A 23,925-nucleotide genomic window follows, 5' to 3' on the forward strand; every position below is an offset into this window, starting at 1 on the left:
TCTCTCTCTTCAGCTGACCTTTCTGATAATCCTTCACCTACAGACAGAGGAATCATTTCACATTTCCAGGCAGAAGTGACTGTGCTCCTCCTGGCCCTTTTCCGCAGAGCACTCTCCACCTTTACCAGGCAGTCAAGTCAGCAGGATGAGAAAAGACCTGGAAAAATCCATTTATGGAGCCGGAAATAAACATTTTCATGAGATGTTTAAAAATACGACGTCGAATTCTAGCTATAAGATTTTCTTCCTAATGTAGCAATTCTGCTCTCTGCTTCTAAACAGCCACTTGATGGAAAAGCAAATAATAGAAAGTGTTCTCTTGAGGCTACACAGTGGAAAGTATTTTCAAAGTGTTCGAGTCTTTCCCCGCCACATCAAAAATGTGGCAACAAAAAGACATGAAAAACAAACCTTTCACAGAAAGCTGCTGTTCATTTACCTTTAAATATTTGATGAGCTCCCCCGGAACTTCTTTCGAGCCTGACTGAATCAGCTGGCAGTGGTGGAAGAATTTGTGCACATGTAGATCCTGAAAAACAGATGGACACAGCCGTATGAAATCTGATTCATTACCCTCAACACAGGCTCTCTACCTCTCCCCTCCCCGCCACCCGCATCTTGCAAACCTATTTACCAGGGGATTCTAATGGCCAGACTCGGCAGCTGCAGCTACCAGCACATGTGTTCATAAAGGAGCCGAGTCCTCCCAAGCAGCGCACGAGGCAGCAAACCCGGGCGCGCTCAGCACGGACCTACACACACCAGCTCGGCCTCAGTTCATGCCCAACTAGTCAAGCATGTATTTAATTTCTTTTATGGCTAGTGTAGTCTCTAAAGTCGGGCTGCTTCTGTATTTTAATGAAACGAGTGGGATTGGAGGTCTGAACTGACAGGTGAAGAGAAGGTTGCAGCAGGGAGTTGCCGGAACAAGTCTCAGGCACTCAGCGCCCGGGTTACCCCGGCCCGGCACCGGCCGGTGTCCAGCTGTCCTATGTGGAATCTGTAGACATTGATTTTGGGGACAGCATGGACTGTATCAGGAACTGGAATAATGAAACTTGGATTGTGACTTACTTCCTGTAATTATTACCTGTGTGATTTTGGGTAAATCATCTAATCTGACCGAGCCTCAGTTTCTTTACCTATAAAATGGCAAAGTAGGCAGGGAGAGCTGAGAAGGACCATGCAGGCCACACCAATAAGTGGGGACTTCAGCTTCTCTGTGATTTTCAAAGTGTGCCTGAGGTTTCCTCACAGGTAGTTGATTCTAATGACATGTATGCCAAGGCTAAGAGCAAACCGTAGTGGTCAGCCCTGGTCCACTGACTACAAATTTCTGTGTTCGACTCCAGTCTAACCATGAGAAAACCATCAGACAAATTCCAACAGAGGGGCATCCTACAAAATACCAGTACCCCTGAAACCTGACAAGGTCACCAGAAACAATTAAAGTCTCAGAACTTGTCACAGCCAATAAGAGCCTCAGATGGGACAACTAAACGGAATAGAAAAGGATCATTAATAGGTAAAAACTAAAAAAAATCTGAATAAAGTCCAGACCTCAGTTAATAATTATGTCTCAACACTGGTTCATTAGTTGTAACAAAAGTGCCATCGTAATGTAAGATGTTACTACCAGGGGGAACTAGGCACAGGGTATATGGGCCATCTCTGTACTATCTTAATAATTTTTCTGTAAATCTAAGACTGTTCACAAAAAATAAAATTTATTGTTAAAAAATGGTGATACTAGCATCCATGTTCCTTTCAGAGTTTTGTAAGACTCGACTCAGTTTGAGAATAAAAGGATAGTGCGATTTGAGAAGAATTATAAAATGTGAGCTATTAGTAAGAATGATGTTATCACTAATGAGAAAGTCTTTCAGGCGACAACTTCACTAAGGCTGTAGCAATCAAATATAATCTATTTTAATCAAGAAAGACACTCAGGTATTAAAACTGACAAAATTCAGTTGATGTAACTTACTTGAGTGTAAATGGTAGACTCTAAGTGGCTTTTAATCTTCAACAAAGGCTTGGCACCATCTACCCACTTAATATCCACATTAGACTGCTGTGAAGAGAAAATACACACTTGAGTTTCTGTAACAGAGCAATAGATAGATGAACAACATATAACACCTTTACGCATTTCAACATTTTTCAGAAACAAGTGTGTTACTTTCACACACAGGGAGTTACTGGAGAAAGTAACTTGTGTCTAGAATAAATGTACCCTAAATCATTTTGAACTTCCACTCCTTTTCAGGCTAATATTTTTATACATTACAATAAAAATACCAAAGAAATGAATTTTTTAAATGATGAACGAAATCGAAGTCCCATTTTGAAAAATCATTATTAGAACCAAGAGATGTGAGGTTACTTTGTCAAACTATTATAAAGACTTTTCAACCCTCATTTCCCATACTTATTTTTGTTGTGGGCCAGCACCAGTCCTCAAACTGCACTTTGAGTAGCTACTACTAGACCAAACTATCAAGTATGCCAATGGAATTCTACTTTTTAAACATTTCATCATGATTACTTCAACAAACACAGATATTTTCCTACCCTTCTGGATTCTGCATCATTCAGATTCAGGTAGCCTGGGGGAAGATTGGCGGAAACTGGCAGCTGCTGCTCAAATGTGATGATTCTACCATCCTTCAGCAAAGGTACCCAGGCAAAGCCAACTGCCAAGACAATAATCAACCATGAGACATGAAATGGCAAATGCAATTAGCTACACAAATGTCTGGCCGCTGGGGAGCAGGGTAGGGCTGATGATGTTGCCAGGGGTCTGTAGGTGGGAGTTCATCCAGCTGTTGGGCATCTGAGTACTCAGGAAGGATCGATGAGTTTGGATCGCTTCCTAATCCCAGCCTGGCCACTAACAGGTTATTTACTCTATCTCTTTGACTATAAAAATGGGAACAACAACACATCGTTTTTCCATCTAACAGAGTTATTGAAAAACCAAAGTGAGCAAATATACAAAAATACCTTAAAACATTTAAAGTACATCAATTTCATTATCTTCAAGTATTATTTAATATTATTCATAATATTTAATATTCATTAACATTGGGAAATAATTTTGGTAGACTTATTTTTCAAAAGATTCACATGTCTCTCATCCATCCTTACTAAGAAGGTAAAGTCTCATATCTGAGACTATAATCAGACAGCAATCACCATGTTCTAAAATTTCTTCCAGCAACCCTATGGGAAGTAAGGGACTATGGAAAATGTAGGTCACACGTCAAGGTTACATTCCATATTTATACAAGGCAGTATTCAGCTGGGCAGTTTTCCTGATTACAGAAGGAAGAGGTGTAGGAGGAGAATGCAGGGCACAGTGCTTACAAATTGAATCCACCGAGAGATTTTTCTCCCCAGTGTCTGCATTTCTGAACGGTTCTACCCAAAGGAGCCTCTTGGCTTCCCATTAGAAAACTCATCATGTTCTCCTAAAAAAGCCAGAGCCATCTGTGTTGCTCAAGTCAAGCAGTGTCAGTATTTCCATTATAGAGATTACTCTGGGCTTCAAGTGTTTATAACTCAGCTGTAAAAAAAAACAAAACTCTGGACTGAGTTTTGGCATCTGAGAGAGGGTGTTGGCCAGAGAGTGCTTATTAAAGCAACTGCTTTCTGATGCTTTAAAATACTTTGCGTGAGTGTGTATGTGTATGCGTGTTTACATTGTGAATGTAGAAGTCAACACAAATCTGGTTAGAATGTTTTCATTCACGTGTTTAATTTGGCAAATGCTTTAATCCTTAAGGAGACTAATACATTGCTTTCTCTAAGGAGACTGAATGGTTTTCTCAGATGCTGCAACATGCCTGAAGGACATCATTACTAGTAAAGCTTCAGAAATGCTTTACCCAGAGCTCTCCGTTTATAAAAAGCAGAGGAAAGGAACATGAGCAGAAGAATCACTCAAAAGGACCCTGTCAAAGTAGTTAAACTGAAAATTAGACAAATGACAAAGGTTTCCAGTCTAGAGAGTAGGAAAATGAAAATAGATTTCTTGTTCTTAGACGATATTTTTTCCTCATAGAAATTTTTATTGAGATATAATTCAGATACCATACAATTCATCTGTTTCAAGTATACACTTCAATGATTCTTAGTATAGTCACAAAACTGGGCATCTACCTCCACTCTCTAATTCCAGAACTTCTTCATCAGCCCAGAAAGAAACTCCATACCCCTTAGAAGTCACACCTTACACCCCTCTCCTTCCAGTCCCGGACAACCACTCATCTGCTTTCTGTCTCTCTGGAATCGCTTGGGCAACATTTTTGCACTGTGAATTAATCAGAGCATGGCCAAGGGTGTCTCAGTCAAAACTCATGTAGAACCCCTAGAAGCTATAAAGGTACAATGTCAAGCAGATGCTCCGCTCAAAGGTGTGAAGCCACTTAAAGGACAGACAGTTAAAAGTGACGGTGGCACACCAAGTGTCTCATGCTTCACTGAGCATGTTGCACACTTCCGTTTAGGATCTGGATAAGGAACTAGCCAATTTGTTTCTCAGGAGGTGCACTGTTATGGGTTCTCATTGTTTGCCCGATTTCTTCTCACCCTACAAGGTCCCGAGCCTGAGTGAACTGCAATTTCTATGGGGATCCAGAACAGGACCATGCTAGCCACTAACGGAACTTCCTAACATTCAGTCCTCTGCCTGCCAAGCATCACTCAGATGTCTAACACCTCAAGCTCAGCATCAGTCCAAAACCTACCATCCCTACCCACAATTCTGCTACTTGGCAATACCTTCTTTCCAGTTTTGAAACTTCAGTGCTAACTTAGAATTATCTCTTTAGCAGCCAGTCTCTCGCCAGGCCTAATATATTTCTCTGTAATTCTCTTTGTCTTCCTCTCCTGGCCTTTGAAATGGCCCCCTAACTGGTGTTTCCTTCCTTCTTCCTGCTCCAACTCACCTTACCCATTATATTGCTCCCTGCTTAGATTTCCTGCAAAACAGCTCTGACTGGTGTTTATAATTCTTCAGTACTTCCCTACTGGTGACAGAATAAAATCAAATCCACAATCTGGAAGGCTTTCCACGGTCAGATGCCTCCTTTTCCACCTGGCATCCTGATTCCCTTCGCAGGACCCTGTGCTTCAGTGGCATTGAACCACCTGTGGTTCCCCATCCATACCCCTCAACGCTCTGCCTCTGTACCGGATGCTCATTCACCCTGGAGTCCTCCACCGTCCTGCCATCTCTGCATTATTGAACTACCTTGCCCTTTAAGGCCTCCCACACACACCATCTCCTCCTGGAAGTCTTCCCTGAATCCCAGCCAGTTGTCCCTCCACCAACTGAAGTAATAACTCGCTCTGCTCTAAGATCACAGGGAGCCACTTTCTTAGTAACTGCTACTTTCTATCTTGTATTAGAGTTGTCTACCTAGGTCTCATTTCCCCTGCTAGATCACTGCTCACTGAAGATGAGAGCTAGGTTTGATTCTCCACTGTATTCTCCAGAGCACCACCTACAGTATCTTATACAGTGTAACTATGCAGACATACTTGCTGAGTGAATGAACAAATGAACGAATTTAAGATGGATCTAGACTACCTTGGATCTGAATCCCAGGGCCTGCTGACATTTATATAGTGGGTGTTCACAGGGCCTCCTTCATTCTAAGGATGCTTCTCCCTGGTTTATCTAAAACCTTGCTGAATGGGACCATGCCTGGGACTTCAAGAGCAATGCTTATTCAAGTTCGTGCAACCTGTCCTCTTCTCATTAGAACACCAATCTCCCTCAGGTTCAAAAATGCTCATGGTTATGGGCTCACTTCCCTCTTCTCACTGAGCAGAACTGGAAAGTTCTGGTTGCTGGGCCATTCTACATCAAAGAGATAACAAAAATGCTGCAGCACAATATGGGTTTCCCTCTGAGAAGGGCAGTATTACTTTATGTTGCCTACAATAGTCGAAGCACACTGCAAGCATTTGGACATGACACTGGGTAGAAATGATGATAAAATGAACACATAATTCATCTTTTACCAGTGAACTTTTAACTCAGACATGTACTTTTTGGTGAAGGGAAGTGGTTTGTAACTTGAGGAAAAGAGGTTATATCTCCCAGACAACTCCACTTCAAACAGCTCTAGAGAGAGACATTGAAGGAGCACACGTACCTGGGGTTTCAACTGTGTCCTGCTTTTTGGTTGTTCCCTTTGTGTTAATTTCACAACTTACATGATAAAAAGTGAAAAGCAAATGATGTTTCTGATGCAGGTGAATGGGAAGCTCAATTTTAATCTGAAAGGAAAGCAAAATAAAAATAGCATTTTGTTTTGTGTTAATTGTCAAGCTGGACTGTCAGACCTTTAGTTCTGTTTCATCATACTTTTCCAATGACATACTTTTCTAAAGGACAGGCCAAGTGGTCAAATAATAGTTATCATTTAAATATATTCCAAATGCTTTTCTGGTCAGTTTCAGTTTGACAACAATATTCTCCCGGGTTGTGAGGGCTGATTTATTACTTTTGCTGGAGAGTCCAGTTGATTCTCCTGGATTCAACTTTGCAGTAGGATTTTCTAAAATGCTGGATCAAAACCACATCCTTACAGCCCAGGGATACTATGTAACTCAATCTGAGTCAGTGAATGCAATCCATCTACAATGTGCACTGAACTTGAAAGGCTGCTTTTTTGGCAATCATTGCCCTTCTTTCCATGAAAAAAAAATTAAGCCTTTACAAGTAAATGTGCAAAAGTCACTGTGGTATTATGATATCAACAAATTACAACTCATATAAATTTCTTTAAATGAAAAACACAACTTCAGTCTTGAATAAAAAAAAACGCCATCCTGACACTTGAATTTAATGTGAAAAATTAATACTTCAATACAAGCATCTCGAGTAATTTTCCAATCAGAACCCAACTGAATATTCGTAATGCCTCCTGGGAAGTATGTGGGAGACAGATTACAGGTTGAGTTGATTTAACGGACATGCGTGTACCTGTAGAGAACACACGCAAACACACACACTCATATTCACTTTCCTGGTCAATATACAGTGAATGATCGAAAAGTCTATTTCTGGCTTCCTAAAGATAATGTGGACTATTTACTACATGAACAAGTTTCCTCTAGTGACTGGCATTGGTTGCAGAGAGGGACATATTAAACAGCTCAGTGATGGACATCTGGTCTAATTATCATTCACACAAGGCATGGTTTTGGTGTTATTAACTAATTTCTGTTGTAGGTATATTTCACCACAGAATCTGCCTATCCACAGGACGCAGACCATCTGGGTATCTAATGCTCTGCTGCACATAAATATGGACATACTCCCTCCCTGGGTGGCAAAAACGCAAAGCACCATTATCCTCCTCCCCATCCCCCGCGAATGTAGGGGCATTGGACTGAGAAGGAATGAGCCAGCCTAAGGCTGGGGTATAAGGCCTCCTCCACACAACAGCAGGTGGACCTGGGGAAATCGGGACGGCAGGGGGGATGGTTTCAGCCCAAGCCAGGAATGGAGACGTGGGGCCCGAGAAGCAGCAACAGCAGAGTTTCTGGCCTGGGATGCACAGCCAGGTTCCAGGGAGACATGTGGGAATCAAAAGCAGCCTGAGGATTCAGATAAGCCAGATACATACAGACTAGAAGAGGCAGTGTGACAGAGACACTAAGACACTGGGAAGGACACGGAGACATAGAGATAGAGAAGTGGGGGAGGGAGGGTATAGCTCAGTGGTAGAGCGCTTGCTCAGCATGCACGAGGTCCTGGGTTCAATCCCCAGCATCTCCAGTAAATAAATAATTAAATAAATAGACCTAATTACCTCCTACCCCCAACCCCACAAAAAAGAAAAAAAATGAGAAGTGGGAAGAAGGAAAAAGAGGCAGAGATGGAGTCAAAGACAGAGACTGAGGAAGGGTGCCCACAGACCCGGAGAGTACACCAGTCCCCTTTGCCTGCGTGGCACTGAGACATCTGGTGCAGCCAACGGGATTCTGGTGGCCCAGCTGAGCTGCTGAGTCTCTCAAAGAGTTTCACTTACAGAGTCTGTGTCCTCCCATGCAGAAAGAACCACAGGAGGAAACAGCTAGAGGGTGTTCGGAAAATCCCTTCTAAATTTCTCATTAAGCTTTGGAAATGGAGACTCAGAAAGGGGAAGTAACTTGCTCAAGGTGACAGAGCCAGGTGTCAAAGGGAGGGCTAGAAACCTCGTTCCAGCCTGGTGTCTGTTTCCTACATTATCTCACATCCGAGCCCCTTCCACTTGTGGGCAAATGCTCCACTGTCATCAAAGGGCACCAAGCAGGCAGTGGCCCCTTGTTTTGATGTGACATTTTCTATTTTCATGGGAGAAAACACTCGGGGGCTGAAAAGTGCAGATACAATGTTGGAAATGACAAAGAAAAAAAGAGCAACCCCTGCATTTCATAAACGTTAGAATCCTGTGCTTTACCTCATCATAGAACTCTGGATTTTGGTTGTGATGTGAGACAACAGCATAAGCATTTGTGGTAAAAACAGATCCCGTGGGTTTTCCATAAATACACTGCAAAAGAAGGAAACAGAGTCACCACTCTCCATGCTGTTCTTTAAACACCATGCCATGGAACCACATCCAGTTAGAGGCATCTGTGAGCACAGGGTCACGGCCAAGCCCACCCAGCTCTCACCATGAGCCTGTAAATTACAAATAATTTACAGTCACTCCAGACACCACCCCAGACATTGCCTAAGTTGGCTGCATGGATGCTTCTGAATTTCCAGCCATCAAAGAAATATAATTCCAACCTAGCTGATGGTAAGAGGCTGAACACTTCTAATCATATGGAAGGGAAAGACTCTCCACAACCAGGCCTGGAAAGCTTACTTCTCTCAGCTATTTGCATTTCTTAATACAAGAAGCTCCCTCTCAGTCAGTCAGCAGCATTTGCTGAATGCTCCTTGTGTGGTGGGCAAGGTGAGGAGTTACCAAAACAGAACTGACCAGCAGATATATTCCTAGCCTAAAGGAATTCGAAATTGAGGGTCCATTAAGCTACAGACAAGCTCACTGTTCTCGCACTTTACGAGCCACATTTTAAGAGTCACTGGCTTGCTGTTACACCAATAAAATAAATGGAAGCTTTCTACGGTTCCATGGAAAGATCCGATTTCATTTCTAGTGTGTTTTTCACTTCCATAGGCCTAAGAAGGTCAAGGATGAATATGGAGTGAGCGTGCCAAGGTCCTAACTGCCTCATTCGGGTACTTCAGAGCCGGCCTCCAGGCCAGCTAAGAAATGAACCTGCGACTCCATGTAACTACATCACCAGTTCTCCCGAAATAGGGTTATGTGGGCAATTTGCAGGAATTGCTGAGAGGTAACCTAAGAATCTTTCAGCATACAAAAGGATATTGCATGGGGGCAAAGGAAATGTTATTCTCACCTCTGCTCAAGGGAGAATCAGAGAAAATATACTTAATCTGTTCCAGCTAATCCTTAATTTAACTTAGGTTCCTCTGTGAAAACAAATCTTTCAAAGGTAGGAGTGAGGAAACATCCAATGACTTAATCGGGAACACTCCAGCTTCTTTCCCTAGATGGTTTAAGTGGAAGACCGCCCTCCATCTGTCTGATTTAGGCTCAGGCTAGAGAAGTGGGGAGCCAGATAAACACTCTGAGATGGCTAGATGTTCTGACTTCTCTCCCAGGCCTCTGATGAAAGGGCTAAAAGAGCCAAAAGTTCAAAGCAGCTATAAAGAGCGCAAATGTAAAGGCGCTGTGAACTGACAGCTATTTAAGGACCGCAGTATCAGATAATACTGAGATGCTTTCCATAGATCACTAATTCAAGTTTGGAGGCCCCCATTTGGCCAGTCACAGAGAAGTCAGATCTCAGATCAAAGCAGTCATGCTCTGCTTCTGTCAGCTAGAAGCCCGTTCAGGTTTCAAGGAGAATGGAGTTTATACTCCCCTGATGGTACCACTACAAACTGTCAGGTCAGAGCAGAAAATGACCTTGTGATTAGGCACTGGAGAATTCTAAAACCCAAGTGGAGCAAAGGCAAAAATCTGGCCTATGAAGCTTCCTCACTTTTAGAGCTATCTATGTTCCTAACTCATTTTGTTATTTCTTAATATTTAACTCATCCTTGTAGTTAATGTGTAAGAGCAGAAAAGACAATATTACATGTGTCACTTGAGTACATTTTCTCTTTGACGTTTAAACACATTAAACTTAGCATATGAAACTACCAAGGACCAAAATCTCTATCTCTACTAAAAAGTCATGCTTACCAGCATCATAAACAAACCTTTAGAGCGCTAGCATCACTTTCATCTGAATCCCGGAATTCCACACAGACCGCAATGTTCCTGGCCTAAAATGATTCATTGTTCAAAATGAGTCACAAAACAAGATGATTATAAATAACACTTTATACCCCAAAATGTATAGTTTACACTGTTTACCTTGGCAAATGTTTTCTGGCTATCATATTTTAACTGCAAGGGATATACATACAGATGGTTTTTGTAAATAGTAAATGGATAACAGTATTTTGTCATCTCTGGAACAAACTCTTCAACTTCCACAGTAATATTTTGACAACTCTTTTCAAAAGGCTTCAGGGGCACGTATGAAGAAGTAATACAATCTATAGCAGAAAAAAAAACAGGCAGAGATAATACAATTCAACAATCATTAACACATTTCTACATTTATAAAAATATACACGGATAGTGTTCTCAAAGAGCAGTTTAACAAAGAGAATTCTTAGTGATTGACAGAAAGTCATACAACCACTTGGAGAACCCAAAAGAACAAGATGGAGTAAATAGTCTGATGCTGATTTTAGTGGAACCCTTCAAACCAGACGTGGATTGCTATTTCATTCTTAACATAGAGGAGAGTGATTTGCCAAATACAACACATTATAATTTTGACAAATTTAAACTCTGCAAAGAAATCCATTACGTTTCTCCTCCTGTGGCTGCAGTTTAGCTTTCACTGCAAATTTTTATTGGTATCAGGGAAGTAACGGTAAATCTATGCCTCCAATTAGCCCATGGCTTTTCGAAAGTGAACTTGGTGCAGGTACAAATTTTCACTTAAGAAAGAATGGCAGCCTTTTGAAACTACAGATCTTACGATGTGTCACCAATAAGAAATTCAATCCTCCCGAACGTGCAAAACCCAAAGCCTCAGAGAAGGGTAGCAGCATGCTATTGAGGGAGCCACTGCAGTAAAAGTTATTGACACATTAAGGGGCTCTAAGACTGCTTGTCCTTGCTGCAGAGTGATACTGGTGGAGAAGGAAGACCCAGGAGAGTCAGACCTGAGGACACAATATTTTTCACTGGGTTTGGTTTTATACCACAGCAATACTTACAACAGAATAATATGTGGAGGTACAGAGTAAAGGTGCACAGAAACAAGTGATCATTCCAATACCCAGAGATAACTACTGTTCATGCTTTGGCGTATTTTCTTCTAGTCTTCTTTCCATGTGTATGTTATACAAAAATACAAAAGTCCCACTATATACATGGAACTTTATCCTGGCTTTTCATCATTTTACCTGATGTCTTATTCCATGAACTCTTTGTGAACGTCATGTTTCATAGCTGCATGAAGTTTCATGGTATCAGTATACCATAGCTGTCTTAACCACACGTGACAGTGTTAGACTCTTTCGTTATTTCCAATTTTCTCCCCAATATAAACAATACTACAGAGAACATCTTTATGCATAAATTCCTGTCTACATCTCAAGTTGTTTCTTCAGGAGAAAATAATCCATTTTACTCTTGGATGTTTTAAAACGTCAATTGCCATTTTCCTACTTACAATCCTTTAGTGACTTCTCATTGAACTTGGAATAAAATCCAGTGTTTTAAAGAGTTACCATGGTCTTTATAATTCTGTACAGGATGTGATCCTTCCTACTTCTGTTTCATCTCCAATCTCCCTTGCTCCCATCACACACTACACTACGGCCACATTGGCTTCCGTTCTGTTCATACCAACCACACTAGCTCCCATCTCAAGCTCTTTGTATCCAGGATGCCCTCAGAGTAGAAGCTACAGTCCCAACCAACGTATGCTGCCTGGACCACTTGGTGGGCCTTCCTTGGCCACCGTTTTTAAAGCAGCCTACCCCAATCACTGAAATCACTCACTTATTTCTTTTCTTGTTTAATATCTGTCACTCCTTTTAGACTTTAATCTCCATACTTTTAAAGCGTCTTGTAGGTATTAAATAGAGTTTACTCAAGAAATGCTTATTCGGTGAATCTCAGAATTGTAATGCCTTAGTTATAGACATTCATGGATATCTCCTGCCAAATTATCCTCCTACTTGTGATAGGTGGTGATGCCAGGCCAAAACCAAGCAAGCCTTAGACAGTTTCACTTTATTTTTGTAAATTTGATAGAAGAACAAAGACATCATAATGCTTAAATGTTTAAATTTGCATTAGTGGCATAATTACTGAGAGTGAACATTTTTTGAATCTTTACTAGTCATTTTATTTCCTGCAGATTGTCTTTGGTGTCTTCCGTCCATTTTTCTCCTGGGATCTTAGAGTCCTGTCTTTAGACAAGAAAAAAATTCTCCTCCTTTTTGATCCATTCGTGGATGAGACTTATCCAAGGCAAAGGGAGCAGAAACTGACTGGAGCACACTCACAACATCACATATTATAGATGAAACAGCATCTGATAAAATCAAGTGACTTCACTTCCTAATCTGTAACTATTCACCACGTGTACTGGGTTGAATAGTGTCCCAGCAAAATTCACGTCCCCTGGAAGCTCAGAATGTGACCTTATCTGGAAACAGGGTCTTTGCAGATGCAATTAGTTAAGATGAGATATACTGCTTGAAGGTGGGCCCTAATCCAATGACTGGTACTGTTAGAAGAAGGCCATGTAAGGACGGAGGCAGAAATTGGAGGGATCCAGCTACAAGCCAAGGGATGCCAAGGGTAGCAGGGAGTCACCAGATGCTAGAAAGAGGCAAGGAATGATTCTTCCTTAGAGCATTTAGAAGGAGCCTGGCCCTGCTGGCACCTTGATTTTTTACCTCTAGCCTCTAGAACTGCAAGAGAATAAATGTTTCATTGTAAGCCACCCAGTCTGTAATACTTCCTTACAGCAGCCCTAGGAAACTAATAAATACACCATGTAAACCTCAAGAAAAATACTGCTAAGATAAAAACCTGAGATTCAAACACAGCCCTTAAGGTTTATTTGCAATATGTAAGTTCTTACTTGATAAATCCACAGGAACGCATTCTACTGTGATGTTTAGCTGCCCAGGAATAATCTGCAATTTGGTCTTCTCTGGCCTGGCATAAAATAAGAATATTTTATACTTAAAACAAATGATTACTAAATGCATTGGTTACCCTATATCCAACCTTCCAAATGCTTCCAAACCCAAATGCTCCAAAGCACTTGGTTTCTCCCATATGTGACTCATACTCCTCATTTTAAGAAATTAAAATTCCTCTATTATATCAATTTACCACAGTAACTCCACACACTTACTTCTTGTATTCCGAGAGCAATTTGAGAATGTCTTCATTTGAAAGCTTGCTACTGTCTTGTTTATACAAAGGAGAAAATCTCCCATCCAGGTCAAGAGAGCCTTGAATATCTTTGAAAATGGGTCTAAAACAGCAACAGGAGGGGTTTAAAAAAAAGAAGTATTGATAAATTAAGATAAAAAAGTGCTGGTGAGTATACAATGGTGAAACTATTTTGGAAAATAATTTGGCAATTTCTGATGAAGTTATGCATACGCCTGCCCTCTGACCCTACAATTCCACTCCCAGGCATATTTCTACATGGTACTTCAATGTTCACAGCAGATTTATTTGCCATGGCCCCAAACTGGCAACAACCCAGATATTCATCAACAAGTGAATGGCTAACCAAACTGTGGTACATTCACATAATGGAATACTACTCAAAATGAACAACTGAGACATACAACATGACTGATGAAACTCAAAAACAGACTGAGCATGAGAAACCAAACGTAAGAGAACATACTGTGTGATTCCATCTATATGAAGGTCTAGAGTAGGTAAAAGTCATCTAAGGTCAGTAGTTGCCTGGGTGGAGGTGAGATGGCTGACTAGACCGGAGCGTGAGGGAACTCCCCAGAGTCATAGACATGTTCTATATCTTGGTTGGGGTGGTAGTTACATGACTGAATATACTTGTGAAAATTCATCAAACTGGACATATAAAATGTGCATTTTCATCAAAGGTAAAGTATATCTCAATAAAGTTGATAAAAATTAAATTAGGTCTTTAAGATCAACTTACAGTTTACAATATATTTGTAAAGTTTCCAATATGAATTTGAACTATTCCCTGCCCTTCCCCTTCTTCCATTTTTAAGCAGCTATCTTACTGCTAAAACGGGAAGTAACATAAAGCACCCAACACGCTGGAAGCAGCCAGAGCCAGAAACATAATTCCCCCGGCAGAGCCTCTGAAAATGTGGTTATATGCATTAACCATTGTTCCTACTTCTAAGCATATCTCCTTTATATTCAGTAAACAGGGGTTTAATCATACATCTTTTAAATACCCCAGCCAAGCCTTTAGAGTGAGCTCCTGCTACTGCTGACAACCAAAAACAGCTCAGGAAGAAGAAAAAAAATAGTGTAATTCCTCATCAGAACTGGGGATCAAAGCTTCTAACTTTGAAGATTTTAAAATTTACTTTTCTTGATACAGATCAGCATCAAGCGGCGACTGCTCCGACCTGAAGCGGGGGTGGGGCAGGGCGCCGCAAGGGTCCAGAGCGGAATCTACAGTCATGTGCCATGGGTTCTGAGCCCTGCTCACACACGTGCCATGTGAACTTGGCCAAGGATTTTTTTTTACTTCTGTGCCTCAATTTCCTTATCTCCAAGATGGGGGAGAATGGTCCCTACCTCTTAAGAAAGTATACATGAAATGTTTAAACCTTGGCCTTGTACAAAGTTAGCACTTAATTACCGTAAATAATAACAGCAGCAGTAGCTGGGGCATCACTAAGTGTGCTTGTATCTACACGCTGTATTTCACCTTCTATAATGCCGAAATATACCACCCTCCACTGCTCCTTGCCCTTGACCCATCTTTAGCTAACATTTCTCACCAGTTTGCAAAACAAAGACAAGCTGCCTTTTCATCTATCAACATACAAAGCATTTTGAGACCTTCCCCAAAAATGAAATGATTATCCATGGTGACAGAAGAGTTAATTAGCTTAGAATCTTCTACCCTTATGCTCCTCCCCAGCACCCACTGAACAGAATTGATTGAATTATTCAGAACATGGTGCCCTTTCCCCAGAAGTTCCAGTGAGCTGTACAGGCTGTACCACAAACAAGCCAGTGCACCTGGACCTCAAAGTGGGGAATAAGCAAGAAACACGTTTTAAGTCATCACTGTAGGCAGATTTGTAAGATTTGGAGGAAAATCATGTAACCCACCATCAGATACGTGGTACAGATAACACACTTCCTAATAACTAGCCCTGAAGGGGCTGCCAAATTTGTCATCAGAGAGCAAGAAAGTCTATTAAGTAATTACACACTTGCACTTACTACATTCTTTGCCTTCTAATTTTTAGTATGTTTTTCAGAATTACTCTATGATGGCTTTTCAAAGCATAAACCCAGCCAACTCTGAAACAGTGGGCATATTGTATATAATTCACCACAGTTTCTGGTTTTCTGGGGAAAAAATATTCCATCACTTTAGCAAATAAGCTCTGCTTTAAAACGTAATAAAATTAAGTGGTGTCAGTCAGCTCAGTAACCCAAGCCAAAGAAAATTTCCCTGAAGCAAGACATTTAAAGAAATCAAAGGGTCTTTGAGGCACAGCAAATTCCAAGAGAAAGAATTCTTGTATCCTGTTATGGACTAAATGTCTGTGTCCTCCCCCGGCCCCAAAGTTCATATGGTGAAATCTAATCCCCAAAATGATGATATTAGAATGTGGTACCTTTGGGAGGTGATTCAGTCATGAGGATGGCCCTCATAAAAGGGATTAGTGCTCTTAAAAGAAGCCAGAGAGCTAGCCCGCCCTCCTTCTGCCATGTGAGGATACAAGGAGAAGTTGGTTATCTACAACGTGGAAGAGTCCTCACCAGAACCCAAACATGCTGGCACCCTGATCTCGGACTTCCAACCTCCAGAGAAATGTCTGCTGTTTAAGCCAGCCAATCTACAGTAATTTATGATAGCAGCCCAAATGGACTGAGACACAGCCCAAGTATCCCAACTGGCTTGTCAGAAACAGACTTCTGAATTCTGCTGGCAAGGACAACAGCCTTCAGCTTCACACAGGAGTGTGAATAGATGGGTCAGGATTATATTTGTACAAACCTGGCAGCCCAAGCAAAAGGCATTCTGTATTGTCCAAGGCGGCTACACACTTGCTTAGCTGTCCTGTGCACCTTCTGGGCTGTCTAAGGACAGAAACAAGAAAATAGGCTCATATTGGTTCACACTTCCAGGGACTCATCCAGAAAAATAATCCTCCCCAACTTACTGATAAAAAACATCAAAATCTAGAGGGGGAAAAACATAGAAATAGCTACAATAAAACACAATACACATCAGCCACCCATTTTTCAAGACCAAAGCACTTCCTAAAGGTTCTGTGTTTTTTCATCAAGAGAGCCCTCATCAAGATATCAGAAGACAGATAAAATGCATGTGGGGCATATTTTGTACCAAAGACCACTAGTGGGAAAAATTTAAGCAGTTTGTGTATGTATTTCCTTTCACACATGAGCAGGCAGACACTCCATTCTTGGGAGAAGTTTGGTCTGGGTACAGTTGACCTTTCAACTCCCAAGATAAAAGCCAAATGACCAAGAATCAAGGCAATTAGTTTCGTGTGGGCAGGAGCTGCTGTTTGCACAGGCGCGGGGAGATGACACAGGAGATTAACTGCCTATAGAGTCTAAACAGGCTGCGAAATGCAGGCTGGACACTTATCCCGAGGGAGACAGAATGCGCGAGGCTTTTATCTACATTGTTGAGATCTTTTTTCCCCCCACAAATTAGTCATATGTCTCCTCAGCGTCTCCCACTTAATAAACACTATTTGGAGACAAAACTAAATGCCATGTACAACAGATCAACTCTCATAAATACTCAGCAGCTGGAGTGTCGCTAATGAACTCAGCCACGAATGCATCCCCTCTATGGGCCTCAGTTTTCTCATTTACAAAACGAGAGGAGAGGATGAGATCACAAATTTCTACAAGTTTGTATGTCATGATCCAGAAATTTGGATGATTCTAGGGGTTCCCGACTTTTAAGGTTGCCGTTTAAAGATATTAGACAGTAAAAAGAACAATCCCCACTATGTACTATGCCAACACTTCAGGAAGACAGGCAGGTGTGATGTTTAAAAAGTAGGAGGGGCAAAAATCTCAGAATAAAGGCTAGCCCTTTGAATTCAATACACTGAAGCTTCACGAACGGCTCAATCTCTTGTCTTTCTATTTTCATGTCATCAAAGACAAGAGTCAATTTGAGTACAGACTGGCCTTTCGAAACCACAGGACCAGGTCCTCTTTCCCATCCCAGCTCTGCCGTTCTAGGGCTGTAGGCAGGGCTGGGAATAAAGAAAGAGTAGCTATTGCCAAGGAGATGGTGTCAATGAACAGATGTGGCCTAAAAGCCTTCAGTTCTTATTTTGATAAATAAGCAGAAATCAGACTGGCATGTCAAAAGAACATAAATGAAAAGGGAAAAAAGTCATGTTGAAGCTTGAGCAGGCATACTTAGAGTAGACAATATTTTCAGAATATACAGCATGCTAAGGGAGTATTGGTTTTTTGGGGTTTTTTTCTTTTTGGTAGAGTCATTGACAATATCATTTAAAATACCAGTAAGGGGGGAGGGTATAGCTCACTGGTAGAATGCATGCCTAGCATGCACGAGGTCTTTGGTTCAATCTCCACTACCTCCATTAAAAAATAGATAGATAGATAAAACTAAAATGCCAGTAAAAGGCAAATTCTACCTTAGGCTGAAATGCTCACAATCTGTATAAATACCTTTGCCGGGTCAGAATTTTTGATGTAAGGCTCTGCGCAGTGCGTGATGTTCCCCTGGAGAACCTTTTCAATCCTCGCGACTAGGAAAATTTCAGAATGTGGATTTGTCACGGAGAAAATTCCCTGGAAAAAAATTCCTTCCATTAGACTCTTTTTTTTTAATGTCACCTCATAGATACAGTTGTTTGGTTAGTGATTCCTAGTGGCGTGCTTGGCACTGAATGTTGATATTCAACATAGGATCATGTTCAGGACCTTGGTAATAGATAAGATTTCCTTTCATACAGTTTTCAAAGCTCCCGATGCTCCTTTCAGAATGGATTTTCTATTTTGTCACCAACATCACATCTATTAGTCCCCAATGTGCAGTGTCACCATGGTTGCTTAGCCTCTCGTGTTTGGCTGTGCTTGCGAGGTGCATCCTTAGGCCTAATCAATACAACGTGTATTGTTTGGCTTAAGTGGCATGTGCTCAGATAGTGTGCGTTTCTCAAGTGGAATAGGATATGCATTCATCAATGTAGCTGCCTCTAACTCCAGGGCAATTCACTCACACTTAATGACTAATAACGGTAGCTAAGAAGGAAGAAGATACTTTACTGTTCTGCATAACATAAAAACTGAATTATCCTATAGAAAACATTCGTTTGCTGCTGTTAAGGAGCTCTGTTGCTTTCAATGTAAAGGCAAAGGACAGATGGTCTAAAACTCCTGTTGTTCCCATACACTTTATTGCAAGTACTAATGCAGATGCAACCCAAGTTCCTTGAGTTCTCTTTGAATGCATGTGGAACAACCATATAATATCTTCCAAATAGCCCATTAGTTGGTTATGTCTGTTGCCTAAAAGAGCACCACACAAATGAAGTCAAGTGGAAAAATCCATCACTGGGACCCCACCAAGTTTTATTTTTCTGCTTGGTATATTACCAACTGTGTTAAGATAGCGTGTTCCAGTTTTCAAAGCATTTCAGACAGATTAGCTCATCTATTCCAGAGAGAACCCTCTGAGGTAGGCAGGAAAGAAGACAAAACTGGGTATAAGACGCTAAGTAATTCCCCCAAATCTAACGGCTTGTAGGGATCTGGATATCGGCTGACTCAGCTCTGACTTCCCAAGCAGCAAGCATGGACGGAAGTGGTTAAAAACTGCTCAGGGCGTCAAATTTCCTGGGTTCAAATTCTGGCTCCCCCATTTTTTAGTTTAGGCAAGTCACATCCTCTCTACAGCTCAGATTTGTCATCTCTGAAATGGGGGCTGATGAGAGTAATAGCTATTTCATATCTTCTTGAGTGGATTAAATGACGTAATGCACATTAGGTACCTGGTTATTACCAGAGAAGCCCAAAGTCTCATGGTCACAGAACTTGATTTTTGGTTCTGCCAGGAGCATGCTGCCCGGGCTGTGAGATGTAGGTGGCAGACTGCCGGAGTGGCCTCCGCAGAAGGTATGATGAGCGCTGCACCTTGAGTGCCGCCTCATGCTTTCCGATTTCACATAACTGTGCCAGATGGTTTTTGTGCAGTCTCTCCCTTACTCTTCATAAAACCCCTCAAATGTAGGCACTACAATATACATACTTTACAGATCAGGAAATCGAAGCTTAGAGAGGTTTATGCAGTGAGCAAGTGGGTGAGGACCGTAGCCAGGGCTTCCAGACCACACAGCCCATGCTATACAGCCTTGCCGCCTCGCGACCCAGGCCTCCAACATCTCATGCAATGAAGCTGGACGTTAAGAGTAATACTGATTACGCCCCGGCAAATGCTCACCGGGTACCTATGGTTCCCTGTGCCCAGTACTCCGGGAGTTTCCCCACACTGATGCCAGCAACAAATACTGTATTTTTAAAGGATTTGGCAATTGATGAGGACAAGGCACTTTCACTTGTTTATCTGTGATCCCCGTTAACTGCTGCTCCTACCAGCAGCCACGTCGTTCTGAGCCTGGTACTGTGCCGAGGGCTTTCTGGGGAGGGCACACCTTGTCTGAGCTACACAGCCGCCCCAGATGCAGGTACCATGGTTACCTCCAGTTTACAGATAGGGATACTGAGGCACAGAGATGTTCAGTGTTCAACTGAGCAGGGATGCTGGTGTAGGGGGACATTCTCTGGAGCTGATCTGCCTTTTGTCGCATCAGCTTCTGTTTTCCCTCGTCCCCAGAACACAGAAGAACAGCCAGAGAACACCCAGGAATCCTGTGTGGGCTGGGGGTCTGGCTCTTTAGGATAAGGCCTATGGCCCAGCCCTCCTTTCCCCGCCAGGAAGCCTGGATGTGCCTGACTTTTATCCGCTTCGCTGCCCCTTCCCTCTAAAGAATGGGTCAGGTCCCTCAACCCCAGTCCCCAGCATTTAGCCCCTCAGGGCACGGTAGGGTATGTGGTAGTCGTGACACGTTTTCACGAGTCCAACAACTGCTGCCCCCTATTGGGGAGCCCACAAGCCACAGGGAGGCAGACCCCCAAAAGTCAACAGCTCCCCCCAACCCCAACCCAAGGCCAGCTTGGAGGACATGGCAGACTGAGTGCTGTCAGGGCAACTGGGAAGGAATTGCCAGGCAGCTGAGAGTGAAGTGACTGGTCACAGTGGCTGTCTGGTGTCAGAGAGGCAAAATTCTTCAATAGACCCAGCTTCCTCCTTTTCCTAAGGTCACCTTGTTGCTCCTCAGAAAGCCACCAGAGAGGAAGACTCCAAGGAGCTGAGGGGGAGGGCCTAGAATGTCCCCCAAACACCCATGGTCCACCAAGCCCTGGGAGCAGCCTCTTCCCTCAGATCATGTTGCCACTTGAATAGCCTTGCTGGAGGGGGCAGGGTTGCCAGACAGCCCTTTTCGAGAGAGGCTGTTTCCCTCTCTCTAGGGTGACAGGGAAGCAGTACAGAACAGGGGACAGCTGGGCTTCAGAGCCTGCGAGATCAAGGTGCAGGTCCTGCTCCTCATCTTACTCGCCCTGGGACCTGGAATCAGCCACTTGATTGCTCTGTGCCTCAGTTTCCTCATCTATAAAAGGAGGACAGGAATAGTACCTACTTACTTTATTGGGGGTGCTGTGAGAATTAAATGACTTCATACAGATAATTTCCTAGAAAATACTGAAAAAACATTGTGGAAAAAAATCGATGCTAACATTCAGTCTCTCCCTACAGAGTACTGCATCCTAGTCCTAAACAGGAAGAAGTTGAGAAAAAGACTTCTTCAAAATAAAATGTTCCACTATTCGAAATAAATGACCACTTCCTCGTACTATTAGTCAATCTGAAAATATATTCTGCCTAGTATTGTTGATTGAGGTCTTGCAAATGGACCTAAGTTCAAATCCTGCCTTCACCACTACAGGCATGTAATGGTGGGCTACTTACTTCACCTCCCTGATCTGCAGTTTCCTCATCTGCAAAACAGCAATAACTATCCTCTTCTCCAAGACTATGGTGTTTACGTAAGATACCACTGGACAATTCCGGCACAAAAGCTATTCCAAAAATGTTGATTTTCTCCCTGACCTAGATAACAAGTGGGATGACACCTGAAACCACAATTTAAACATCTTGCATCGAACATACAGCTGGCACGTTGCAGTGACACGGCAAATACTCCACTGGCTTAGAAGGACTTATCTGCCATTGTGTGGAAATTTGTAAACATATAATTTTTTAAACTTCTGGGGGAGGGGGTAATTAGGTTTAATTTATTTTTGGAGTAGGTCCTGGGTACTTAACCCAGGACTTCGTGCACACTAAGCATGTGCTCTACCACTTGAGCTATACCTTCCCCTCAAACATAAAATTTAATAGCAGGTTCTCAAATACTTGTCATCCTGTCCTTGCTCAATCTCTCTTTTAAAAGCACAGGCCATTGTAGTGCAGTGTTCATGTATGTTACAACTTGAGTCTGAGTAACAAACTAAGGAGAGGTAAGGGAATGAGGGGCAACATGGGGAAAAACGACCAGAGATCCACAGCCCAAAGAGTGTAGTGACAGCACATATCAAGTCTTCCCCTCCCACTGGGCAACCAGTATCAATCAGCACAATCTTTTCCCCTGAAAACCCCAATGCTTGGAGTTTATTCTAAGGAGATAATTGAACAAATGAGCTCACGTGTACGTGCAAGAATGTTCAATGCAGTCTTATTGATGATATCCAAAAATTAGAACTATCCTGTCATGAGCTAAATCAGTGGAATACCATATTAGCCTTTAATAAGAATGTGACCAAATCCAGAGATATTGATATTGGATGACAAACATGATGTTAAATGAATACAGTAAGTAGAAAACAGTATGACTATGAGACAGTTTGTATAAGAGTGTATATAACGTGAATGTGCTTATATATACACGACAGAAAGATCTAGAAAGATGTTCACCAAAATGTTAATATTTATTGCCTACAGGTGGTGATTTTTACTTTCTCCTTGATTACTTTTTGTATTGCTGGAATTTTCCACATAATAATGTATTTCTCTCTATAATCAGAAAAAAAAAGGAAGATCATTTTTATTTTGGGTAAAATAAACCTCCCTATAATGTAAGCTGCTTTGTTCTGCCTCTTCCCACTTTAATTCCAGGCCATACCCTAGTTTCCTTTCAGTTGCAAAAGTCTAGAAAGCAGACCATCAACTCTGCTCTGCCTAACCTCTTATGGCCTCCAGTCTGGTCAGAGGTCAAAGTGCCAGGAACCGGCTAGGCTCCTTCTAAAGGGGAGTCTTTGCATCAGATGGGGCGGAAGAGCGGGGCATTACAGCTGTGATGCAAGCAGCACCCTCCCATTGCTTTTGAACCCAAACTCCTTGTGTAAAGAGCCTTTATGCTCCATTAAAATTACCTACTCAGAATGGGAATGGGAGTTACGGGTGGGAGGTTATTGTAGGGTCAACTTTTTCTTCAAAGAGAAAAAAAGGGCCTTTCAGGTACTTATTGCCTTGCTCAGAAGTATGCACATGGGTACAGGGGCGTGTCTGTGTCATCTGCGCTCAGGCTCCACGGAGTAATTTCCTTTGAGATTCACATCATGGTCCTACTGAAAATGTTACTTCACCAATGATCACTAGCTTATTTGCTGGTTTTCTTTTTTCCCCTCCAACTTCAGTCACCAGAAAACCATCTATACAACAGACCCTACGAGAGTTGGGAAGCCTGTGAAAACACTGGCCTGGAACTCTGAAATAATCCAAGGCTGTTGCTGTTTCTTATTCTGGATGCGCTACCAAGGCTAAAAGATCATTCCTTACCTGCTTTATGTAGCGCAACTGAGATTCAGCAATTCCATGAATGAAAGACTCGGGGGAAGAGCCTCTGGCATTTCCATCACTGGCCAGCTGGGTTGAAGGGCCCCACAGCATTTCACGGACAGACGGGGGATTCAGGTCTACGTGGAAGTCAGCTGAAATCTTACAATTGTTCTTTACATCAAATAAGGCAAGATTGATAAAAAAGGGTTCAACCTAGGAATGAAAAACCATTACACTTTTAAACTACAACTTTTTTAAGGTGGGGGAGGGGGAGGGGCACAAATTACAAAATAATTTTTTTTTCATTCCTCAAGTTTCTGTGATTATGGTTCGTTTCTAAGTTCAACATTTAGCTAAAATTGCATTATGGCTCATTTGCATATAAGAAAGAGCATTCTAACCTGAAACTAACATTGTAAATCAACTACACTTCAACAAAAATTTTTAAATTTTTTGAAGTTTTTAAAAAGAGAATTATGGGGCAAAAAAAAAGAGCATTCTAAATAACAGACTATCAAATTTTCACTTTTGTCAGGTATGAATTAATTTCACAAGTTATCAAGTTTTTTCAATGATGAATAGAAATCAGAAGCCACATTTAAAGAACATCAACTGTTCTAC

At 41.9% G+C, this 23,925-nt stretch overlaps 1 protein-coding gene across 5 annotated transcripts in view; it reads right to left on the reverse strand.

Moving 5' to 3' along the window:
- Window positions 1-23,925, reverse strand: part of DOCK11 (dedicator of cytokinesis 11) — a 169,920-nt gene that overhangs the window by 82,233 nt on the left and 63,762 nt on the right. For 4 of the 5 annotated variants that reach the window (XR_010379362.1, XM_031445366.2, XM_031445368.2 and 1 more), the window contains exons 12-23: window positions 23,305-23,517; window positions 18,075-18,197; window positions 16,387-16,469; window positions 13,543-13,665; window positions 13,264-13,340; window positions 10,461-10,645; window positions 10,304-10,369; window positions 8,463-8,555; window positions 6,168-6,291; window positions 2,575-2,696; window positions 1,988-2,074; window positions 440-529 (exon numbers count right to left, since the gene is read on the reverse strand). Coding sequence is in view for 4 of the 5 variants with exons in the window: in XM_031445366.2 (XP_031301226.1) it covers window positions 440-529; window positions 1,988-2,074; window positions 2,575-2,696; window positions 6,168-6,291; window positions 8,463-8,555; window positions 10,304-10,369; window positions 10,461-10,645; window positions 13,264-13,340; window positions 13,543-13,665; window positions 16,387-16,469; window positions 18,075-18,197; window positions 23,305-23,517 (1,386 nt within the window). In the remaining variant the exon portion in view is untranslated. The remainder of the gene's footprint in view (window positions 1-439; window positions 530-1,987; window positions 2,075-2,574; window positions 2,697-6,167; window positions 6,292-8,462; window positions 8,556-10,303; window positions 10,370-10,460; window positions 10,646-13,263; window positions 13,341-13,542; window positions 13,666-16,386; window positions 16,470-18,074; window positions 18,198-23,304; window positions 23,518-23,925) is intronic. The other variant, XM_031445367.2, reaches the window with a different exon arrangement.

The sequence above is a fragment of the Camelus dromedarius genome, chromosome X (genome assembly GCF_036321535.1).
Source record: "Camelus dromedarius isolate mCamDro1 chromosome X, mCamDro1.pat, whole genome shotgun sequence".
Classification (NCBI taxonomy): Eukaryota; Metazoa; Chordata; class Mammalia; order Artiodactyla; family Camelidae; genus Camelus; species Camelus dromedarius.